We start from the raw sequence: 10,785 nt of genomic DNA on the forward strand, positions 1-10,785 counted from the left end.
TCTTCAGAGAACCCGGCCCACGTAGACTGTGAAGGCCGGGTCCTGAGGAGGATGGGGCCTCTGAATTGGGACACAGCTAATGTCTCTGGACTGAACCATTAATGAAGCTGTGATGTTATTTTTTCGGGGGGGACTTTATTTTCAAATAACAGTCCACATTCATTCCAAGATGGCTACCAAAATACCAGCTAAAGATGAATGACACTGAACCTTTAGCAAACTTCTTACTGGTATTTTCATTTATGAGAATTTGTAAATAACAATTAAACAGGAAGTCCTGGACCAGAGGAGATTCTGGAGAAACAGAAACATGAAACAATGGTTCTGACATTCCTCCCAGTCTAACCCACAGCTCTTATACAGAGTTGGTCTTGGTTTTAACCAGCTGCAAGACCAGAGTCTGGAGCTCCTTCAGCTCTGCTCGCAAGGCCTGAAGCTCCTGGGTCTGCCTCTGTAGGATTTGGCGACATTTGTCTTTGTTGTCCTGGTTCTGATTCTGTTTATCATGGTCCTCTTGAAGATCCTGGCTCTGCTGGCACTTATTCCTCTGGGTCTCCTGCTGGTTCTGCTGGTCCTGGTTCATCTGGACTCTGAATGAGAATCCACATTAGAGAAGCTGAATGAAGAAGAATTGTGTGTCAGTAGTGATGGAGTTCTGCTAATCTCACCGTGGACCTTCTGTGGTCTCCGCCTCCCGCTGCAGGACCAAGAACTGGTCTAGAACCTCCTGCAGACACACAGATACCATGAGAACCTGAAGCACAGGACTTTAGATCAGAATTTGTTCTTCAGAAACGCACTTTGATCTGTACTGTAATTCGTCCCATCTCATCATGGTAATGCAAGTTTGTTGTGATGCCATCATCAGAGGGTTCGACCAATGGCGAGCAGTGGCTGGAGATGTACTGGTTGTCGTAGAAGTGACGCAGGAGGGGCATGGATTCCTCCACCTGCAGGATGACAGCGGCCTGCTGCATCATAGCATTGGCCTGTGAGTTATCGTGAACCCTAAAACACATGGACACACACACTTGTTCTCTCATTTTAAATAAAGTCAAGATGTGATTTTTTTAAATATATTTTTGTACATAATCCTCTTAAGAATGAATGGGGCATTGTGACATTTTTAACATGAAATGAGGCGACAGAATGTTTGGAATTAGTGGATTTTACTGAGACATAAAGCAGAGAAATCAAATGTATCTTCCTAAAATGTGGCGTTGTTGCTTTGGCTCATTAGTCATTAGTCTGAATGTGAGCAGAGAGTGTTGACGTGTACACCTCACAGATCATCCTGCTGCTTCTATCAGCAGTTACATTATCAAGAAACACAAAGACTTCTGGAACAATGTCCTTCAGACAGATGAGACCAAAGTGTAGATGTGTGTCCAAAATGCACAGCAGCATGTTTACCTCATAGCAGCTGTCAGCTGGTGGTGCACACATGATGATCCAAGCACTGTCCTTAGAAAATGTGGTTTTCACTATTTCTTCCCGCACAAAACGTAAGATAGTATTTAGAAAGTTGTATTGCATGTGTGTTGTTGCTGCATGTGTTTGATTGAGTAATTTCTGTAACTGTGAGACACTTGCTGCAGCCAATCTTGGCCAGGTCTCCCTTGAAAAAGATTTTTTAACTCTCAATGGGATCTTCCTGGTTAAATAAAAGTTAAAAATAAATAAATAAATAAATAAAATAAAATAAAATGGAAAACTGGCATATAGTTTGAAGTCTTGAACACAAGCTGAAATGGAGACTCAGCATGTCTGCAGCTCGTAGCTATGTCCGCTTAAATCGGTCACGTGATTCGGGGGTGCGGCGCGTGTCGACCCCAGCGGGTTAATAACACTCATATTTATTCCATTTCCAGAGTGTAACAACCAACCGCCTGTGCTGAAATCTGAAAATGTCCACGTATTGATTCAAAATGATTGTGTGGGACAATTGTCAGCATCGGTTGCTACTGACAACAAGAAATAAAGCCAGTCCGTGCTATGGGCTAAACCACTTTTTAGTGGTGTGTGTGTGTGTGTGTGTGTGTGTGTGTGTGTGTGTGTGTGTGTGTGTGTGTGTGTGTGTGGAGGAGGGGAGGTAACACTATGCAATATATTTAGTTTTAGAATTTATATTGAGTGTTAATTGCAGCCAGGCTCAAAGTCCAAATGCTAGCTTATTATTTTAAATAAACAGCATTTTGCTAAGCAAACTAGGGTGGCTCTAGGATCATGCCACCCCCGTAGATCCGCCCCTGCTACTCTCACAGCGGCTGTTTATAACAAGCTGAAATGATTATTGACTTCAGCTTGTTGGTGCAGCAGTCCCAGTTTCTGCCCCCAACATAAAGTTTTATCAAATGCAGGTGTGACCTCTGACCTCTGGAAGGTATCAGTCAGCAGAGCAATCAGCAGGTTAACACACAGGATTGAAGACGCTGCCAGAAACGTCCCACACAGCACAGGAGCCATGACATCATCCACAGCCACCATGGCAGCGTACTCGTACTCGTCCACCAGAGTGATCCGATACAGACTGTACAGCAGGCCCAGGACAGACTGCATGCTGGGAACTGAAGCTATCCCTGGGGGCAGGGTTAACTTACTGTTATCATGATGTCATCAACTACCAACACACCAACCTACTCCCACACACAGACCTCCGAACATGATCCAGAAGCTGCAGGCATACGGGATGAAGATCTCCGCGTAGAGGAACAGGAAACGCATCACATCCCCAACAATCTTCCCCAACATGACGATGAACGGCCCCATCAGCCTGCAAGTACACACTAAACTTTATCTGTGCAATAGCCATGCGGTTCTGCAGTAGACTGTAGCTTTTCAGTACCTGAAGCCTCTGACGTGTTTCATGAGTCGCAACCACAGGAAGACAATGGTGATGGAGAACATACGCAAACTCATGGTGTTAAGAATGGTGGACGGTCCAATCACATCGGCCACATGGACACTGAACGATGCAGCCAGCAGAAAGTACACCAGCCAATCAAAGACATTCCTGAAGTCAGAGTGTTGCTTTGTGATTTAAAAAAGTTTTAAATAAAGATTTCATGAATATAACCTCTGAAAAAGCAAACATGCATCTGTATAAACTTCAGAAAAATCACACAAACCGCAGGATCCAACAAGACGACATCTTCAGATATTAAAAAATGAATTAATACAACAGAGAGTTGAGGTTTCTTTAAAATTTGGGAAAGAATAAAGAAACTTTACAAAAGTCAGTTGTGAAAATCTAGTTAATCTAATGAAGAGAAAAACAAACGAAAAGACAAGGACTCAAAATGTAAAATGAAGCACACAGCAGCCAAATGGGTGAGAACACTGACGAGCAGACAGATACCTGGAGAGAACAACATGGGCACAAGTGGAGCTGGGGTGCCGTGGGTGTAGTGAAACTTCCTGTTGGTGTAAAGAAGTCACAGAGGGGTTTGTGTGTCCCAAGGATCCTAGGGGCTATGTTGTCAAGGGGCTTTTGGCCCCTGGTATGGTCTCCCATGACAAATTAGTCCTGATTAGTCCAAATTAGCCCTTTAACAACCTCCGTCTGATTTCTAACCTAACTTTCATTTCTAAAACACTTGAAAAAACGGTTGCAGCTCAACTTCATTCACACCTGCTTAATAATAACATTTACAAGAGATTTCTGGTTTTCGTTCATGTCACAGTACAGAAACTGCTTTACGTGAAGTTACTAATGATCTTCCTCTCGGAGCTGACTCTGGTCTTCTCAACATTCTCGTCCTTTTGGATCTGAGCTCAGCCTTCGACACCATCTCTCACTCCATCCTTCTAAACAGACTTTTCTCTCTCGGCATTTCTGACACACCCCTAGCCTGTTTCCAATCATATCTCCTTGTCCCAGTTTATTCAGCTGAAATCATTCCGCTCTCATCTATTCCTGGTCACTTCTGGTGTACCCCAAGCCTCAGTCTTAGGCCCTCTTCTCTTCATAATTTACATCCTCCCTCTAGGTACCATTTTCCACAAATTTGATCTTCACTTTTTTGCTGAGGTGAATCAGGCCTGATTCCTCCCTCCCACCTTCTTTCCCTACAGAATGCCTATCTGAACTAAAATCCTGGTTCAGCTCTAATTTTCTTAAGCTCAATGAGGATAAAACTGAAATCCTCCTTATTGGCACTGAATCCAACCTAGTGAAGGCTAATCATTTCTCTCTCACTATCGATAACTCCAGTTTTCCCTTCTCCTCAGGTTAAGAGCCTTGGTGTCATCCTAGACAGTTCACTATCCTTTAACTCTCCCATCAGTAATCTCACCCGTTCTGCCTGTTTCCATCTACACAACAGTAACAGGTTACGTCCTTCTCTTTCCACCCAGTCTATGGCTGTCTCCCAATTCAGGGTCTGCAGCCTTAAAGTACGCAGCCTCAACGATCCTCAAGGGCCGTGTACTCAAAGACCGCTAAGGCCGGAAGTGCGAGGCTTGTGAAATGGGCGGTCTAGCCTCCGTTGCGCTGATACTGTTGTTTGTCAATAAAGTTTTTTTTAAAAAAGCCTCGGTTGCGCTGCCCAGGTTTCCTAGCAACCATGATACTAACAGCTGGAAATGTGTCGTACAGCTGTGTTTGACAGAAATGAAGGAGAAAATCTTTTATTCATTTGTTTGTTTCTACATGAGCTTTGATCATTCTCTGTAAGATTAAGCTCAGCTATTGAACGGCGTATATTTTAAAGTAAAGGCTTTAAAACCAAGTTAGTCACTAATGTCACATGACTTTGCCGACATGTGGGCAACAGTAATGTTTAATGTTCTTCGTTATTAAACATTTGCACATAAATAAGTGACATAATATTCAGTACTTACTTTTCACAGTTTACTCTTCGGCCGCTCCGCTTCTGCCGTCTGCGGCAGAATTCTCCACACCGACTGCCGCGCTATGAATTGTGGGATATATGGGACCACGAAGTCTACTCTGCCACAGCCTTAAAATTCAGGGAAATGAAGGAGGCATTTCAGGGCCGCATTTCGAGCAGCCTTTGAATTGGGACAGCCTTCGGCGCGCCGCTGTGACGTAATCGGCCTTGAAATGCGTACTTTAAGGCTGCAGACCCTGAATTGGGAGACAGCCTATGTCCATTCTTGTCCTCCTGCCTTGACTGTTGTAATTCTCTCTTTCATGGTCTCCCCCAAAAATCCCTCCATCAGCTTCAACTGGTTCAGAACTCTGCTGCTCGCATTCTCACCAGAACCCCTCCTACCAGCACATCACCTGTTCTTCAGGAACTTCACTGGCTCACAGTGAAATTCTGGATAATGTACAAACTTCTTCTGCTCACCTTCAAGGCCATTCATAACCTCGCACCTCCTTACCTTTCTGACCTGTTATGCACTACCTTTTCTGCCCGCTCACTTCAATCTTCTTCTTCTATCCAGCTTACTGTGCCTTCCTTCCGCCTCATCACCAGAGCTGCTCTGCTCTCAGGCGGTGGAACTCTCTGACCCCACGTATAAGAAACATTGCTTCTCTCCTCCAGTTTAAATCTCAACTCAAAACCCATCTGTTCAAATCTGCAAGTTCACTGTGAACCCAATGTTTGTTAATTTTATCTTGTGCTTTTGTTCTATTGTTCTTCATTTTGTCTTTGTTCTATTATGTGTTTTATTCTATTGTTAATTTTCCTTGGGTGTCTTGTCGGGTGGCTGTAGCTCAGGTGGCAGAGCAGGTCAGCCACTAATCAGAAGGTCGGTGGTTCGATCCCAGGCTGCCTCCTGGCTGCATGCCAAATATCCTTGGGCAAGATACTAACCCCGTGTTTGCCTACTGGTGGTGGTCAGAGGGCCCGGTGGCGCCAGTGTCCGGCAGCCTCGCCTCTGTCAGTGCGCCCCAGGGCAGCTGTGGCTACAATGTAGCTGCCATCACCAGTGTGTGAATGTGTGTGTGAATGACTGAATGTAGTGTGAAGCGCTTTGGGGTCCTTAGGGACTAGAAAAGCGCTATACAAATGCAGACCATTTGAAAGGTGCTTCATAAATAAAATTTATTATCATTATAAATTTATTGAGTGGGACTTATTTGTCCCACTTAGTCCTTCTTTGCCTGGTGAGGGACCAGGTATGTATGTTGGGGTTTCTCCCAGTGGATGAGAGGATTTCTTCCCTGTGCCTTTGGGTTGGGGAACGGGTCCTGACTGTTGTCTGTGCTTATGCGACAAATGATGGTTTAGCCTTATTGGTGTCCCTGAGTGCTCCACCTGGGGACTCTATTGTCCTACTGGAAGACTTCAGAGCAGTGTTTTGTTGTTGGATTTCTGTGCAAACAGTTTGTCCATAACAAATACCATGTTCGAAGGGTGTCCCTTAGTGCAGAAGACTGAGAAGAGGATCGCCACAGGGCTGTGTGCTTAGTGCACTGCTGTTCACCCTGCTAACACATGCCTGTACTGCACAGTACAGCTCAAATCACATTATCAAGTTTGCAGATGACACAACAGTGGTGGGTCTCATCAACAACGATGAGTCTGAATACAGAGAGGAGGTACAACACCTGGTGGACTGGTATCAGAATAACAACCTGTCTCTAAATGCTCAGAAGACTAAAGAGATGGTTGCTAACTTCAGGAAGAGCTCAATGATCCACACCCCACTGCACATCAACGGGTCTGCTGCTGAGATGGTCAACAGTGTGAAGTTCCTGGGAGTGCACATATCAGCTGACCTCTCCTGGAACCTGAACACCACCGCCATCATGAAGAAAGCCCAACAACGTCTTCACTTTCTTAGGAAACTGAAGAAGGCCAGTCTACCTCCTCTAGGGATGGGTATCGAAACCCGGTTCTTGTTGAGAACCGGTTCCCACTGTTTCAGTTCCTTGGGATTGTTTGTCATTTTTGCAAACGATTCCCTTATCGATTCCAGTCGCCCCGAATGACGTCAACACGTTGCGGAGCGTCATTTACCTGGCAGGAAACACGGCGGCTCAAACGCTCAAAAATTTGGTCATACTTTACGAGAACGGATGACAACAGGGCAACTTGCAATACTTGCAAAGCAGATATTTCATTTAAGGGAGGAAACACTGCGAATGTGCAAAAGCATTTGCTCACAAAACACACGATGACCTTAAATGAATGTCGTGTTTTTAATTCCGCTCAACTCGTGAATCTCAACCCAGCAGCAGCGCTAACGTTTGCACGTCCTCTCCCGTTAATGCGGCAGGTAAATAATCAACTAACAGTGCATATTATGTTAGTGCGATCTGTCTTATTACAAAACCATCACTGTGCATTTAGTGACCATGATGAGACAGACAGAGTCTGGCTCAGATGCTGGCAGCTCTCGCTGCAGTCTGCCGGTAGCGTCTCCTTTCAGGCAGGATAGACGAACGTCACCGAGCAGAGACCTTTGTGGTCAAAGGCTTGCAGCCGTTTGCCACAGCAGGTGATTTTCAGTAAGTGAATGTGTTTAATTGTAGGCAGGGACATTACTGGATATTCTTGTGTTATTGCTACAGAATAATTTATGTTATACTTTGTTATTGCTACAGAAGAATATTTATTTTATTATTTTACATTTACAATGTTTTTTCCTGGGGACCCTGTGACACCCCATTGAAGAGGCTGTGTGTTAGGTTTTGTATTGTTGATTGTCATTTATGCTTAGAAATATTTAACCATATATGCTTAGAGGTGTATAATCAATTGGGTAGTGATAGGATGTGTGATCTTTAGCAGGCTGCAAAGGCTTGGTGTGTATTCCACACTGGAATGCACACCTACATCCTGGGAGCATGAGAAGAGGTCATACCCTGTTTTATTGTTTTATGGCAGGATAAACGTGGCTGTATCTGTTTTAGGCTAAGTGCCTTTTGTTTAGATGAACTGTTGGACTTCCAGACCAGCAGGTTTAGGGAAGTCATTTATGAGGTCACACTCTGATCCCCCCCCCCCCACACACACACACAGTATTCTTTGTTCACATGTATACCTATGTAAGATGTTATATGTTAATGAACCTATGCATATTCATGTAACCACAATAAAAGGAGTGCTGTGGGCTGGCTGAGAGTCTGACGGAGGTCAAGTGGTGGGACAACACTTGGCTCCAGGCAGGTCTCCCTCATGCATGAGTAACAAGAAGAACTTTGCCTACTTTGTGTCTTGCTTGCTGTGTAATTATATTGTCTTCAACGTTCCAGCGAATAGGTTCAAGCTACAAACCTATCACTGTGGATCTCTTAAGATCTCACTGTTGGGTTTGTAAGGCCACGTTACTCCTAATTTTCTATCTTGTTCAAAGAGAAGATATAAAACAAAGTTCTAAGCTAATCGACCTTAGTGTTCTCCTTTTTTAAAAATAAGAATCGATAAAGAATCAAATCGTTAAACAGAATCGAAAATGGAATCGGAATTGTAAAAATCGTATCCATGCCCATCCCTACCCTCCTCGCATTCTCACAGCATTTTACCAGGGAACCATTGAGAGCGTCCTCTGCTGCTACATCACTATCTGGTACGGGATCTGCACCCTCGCTGAAAAGAAGTCTCTGCGGATAGTGAGGACAGCAGAGAGGAGGCCCTCTCCCACCCATCTCCCAACTCAACCACAAACACATTATCCAATGTGTGAACAGCATAGTGAAGGACACTTTCCACCCCTCACATGCACTGTTCTCCCTCCTTCCATCTGGCAGACGGTTTCGCAGTATCAAAACTTAACGACCAGACACTGCAAGAGCTTCTTCCCCCAAGCAGGCAAAGCTCTCATCTCACTACCACAAAAGGACTGATAAACACAAACACCCTTATAAATACCTTACAATACTCATCAAAAGACTTAAACTTACACAATCCACCTGCTTAATATGCCTGTTTGCACACATCTAAATTATACTACATTTGCACATTTTGCACGTGTCTTTGTCATGTCTCGTCTGTAAAATCCTGACAATAACTTGAACCTGGTATTCAATACCGCTGCACAATCCACTTTGTATTGTCTCTGTCCTGTCTTTCTTTATCATACAGCTAGTATTGTGTAGTTAGTGATTAGTACCTTAATTGCCTTACCTTAATTTTACCGAAATTTAGCACGTTATTTATTTGTAAATCCCAGTTTTATATCTCTTGGAGATATATCTTTAATATACTTATAAATGCACCATGGGAGGCTTGGGGTGAAACTGTATACTGTGTATACTGTTGTATTGACAATAAAGCTCTTGAATCTTGAATTGAATCTTGAATCTGGGCTTCTCTGCTTAGGCTGCCCCCGCTACCCATGCCCCGAATAAGTGAATGAAGAAGAAGTGGATGGATGAAGAAAAATTGCTGTGATAAAGAAGGAAATCTGTCAGCACAACTCTTTAAACTATAAGAAATAAATGAGTGAAATTACAGAAAAAGGTCTGCTAGCTCATTGCGCACACTGTTCAGATTTTTTTTTCTAACTATACAGACTTGTGCTCTTTATGATTATTGCAGAAAGTGAAAAACAGAAACTATTCTGTCATTTAATGGTTTATGGCTTCATGACTTTGTGTTGTATGAATGGCCATAAGGGAGGTTTTTATCAGAAGGAAAAGCTGTAAAAGTTATTGAAACACAGTTAAAAGTTCAACATTCCTGCTTGTGCTTATTTACGGAGAGCAGCAGATTAAACAAATTAAGAATTATAAATTGTAATTATAATTATGAATGGCTAGAAGCGCACTATCAGGCCTGTGAGACTCATTCAGACTCCAAGCCATGGCTCTGTGCTACATGCACACATTTCTGCAACGCTGCCATTCAAACACACTTTATGTATAGTTTATTTTTTTGTAATAGTAAATTTTTGACAGAGGCCTCTGTCAGTGCGCCCCAGGGTGGCTGTGGCTACAATGTAGCTTGCCATCACCAGTGTGTGAATGTGTGTGGGTGGATGACTGGATATGTAAAGTGCTTTGGGGTCCTTAGGGACTAGTAAAGCGCTATATAAATACAGGCCATTTACCATTTAATATTCAATACTGAACTGCACATTTATTCTCTTTCAAGGAAGCAATTTTCTCTTTATCCAGCTGCTATTTTTAAAAAATGATGCACTTAGCTTCTCATTCTCAACAATCACAAAAGTACAGCCAGAAGCTCTTTTGACGTTTTCACTCTTTTCTCTTATCTACCCCCTGCTCAGCTGATGATGAATTTCTTCCTTTTTCATTGATCCATGCAAATGATCATTTAAAGATCACACCAACCATATTTTAACCTTTTCTGAGCTTTTTCTCCGCCTCCTTCAGTGGATTAATGTGGACTGATACTAGATACTAGAGCTGAACCTGATTTCTCTGCGTTATACTTTTGATGGTGGGGGTTTCAATGTTTCTTGCTGTGATATTGATCTGCACACCTGATGTCCATCGTGATGCAGATACTCTTTCTGATTGCTCTGACCATGCATTCACACTGGGACATAGTGAAGCTAAAATGTAATAAAGTGATTGTTTCACACATGATTACATTTGGTTTTTGTTCTGTGTGTGTGTGTGTGTGTCAGTACCACAGGTCCCGGCAGTAGCTTCCTCTCTTCCTGTCAACCAGTTTGAACTGGTTTAGTAGAAACTCTCTCTCCTGTAAACACAACATACACCTGAAACGTCAAAGGAGCTTGCAAAGAAAAGCGTCTGGACTTCTTTAAGTCTCTTGAAGACGTTTCACCTCCCATCCGAGAAGCTTCTTCAGTTCTAAGGTCAGATGGTGGAGAGTCCCAGATATAAACCTAGTGGGAGTTTCCCCCCACAGAGGGACAAAAGGACCCCCTGATGATCCT

General features: G+C 43.4%; 1 protein-coding gene across 1 annotated transcript; it reads right to left on the minus strand.

Moving 5' to 3' along the window:
• Positions 1 to 355: 355 nt before the first annotated feature.
• Positions 356 to 2,919, minus strand: LOC102205990 (calcium channel YVC1). The gene is made up of 6 exons (XM_005754796.1): positions 2,846 to 2,919; positions 2,655 to 2,773; positions 2,375 to 2,579; positions 801 to 1,008; positions 669 to 727; positions 356 to 590 (listed from the first exon to the last, which is right to left on the minus strand). Exons 1-6 carry the CDS (start codon positions 2,917 to 2,919, stop codon positions 356 to 358), a joined length of 900 nt encoding a protein of 299 aa, XP_005754853.1.
• Between the last annotated feature and the right edge of the window lie 7,866 nt (positions 2,920 to 10,785).

The sequence above is a fragment of the Pundamilia nyererei genome, unplaced genomic scaffold (assembly GCF_000239375.1).
Source record: "Pundamilia nyererei isolate P.nyererei 1_Seehausen unplaced genomic scaffold, PunNye1.0 scaffold00662, whole genome shotgun sequence".
In the NCBI taxonomy this organism is placed as follows: domain Eukaryota; kingdom Metazoa; phylum Chordata; class Actinopteri; order Cichliformes; family Cichlidae; genus Pundamilia; species Pundamilia nyererei.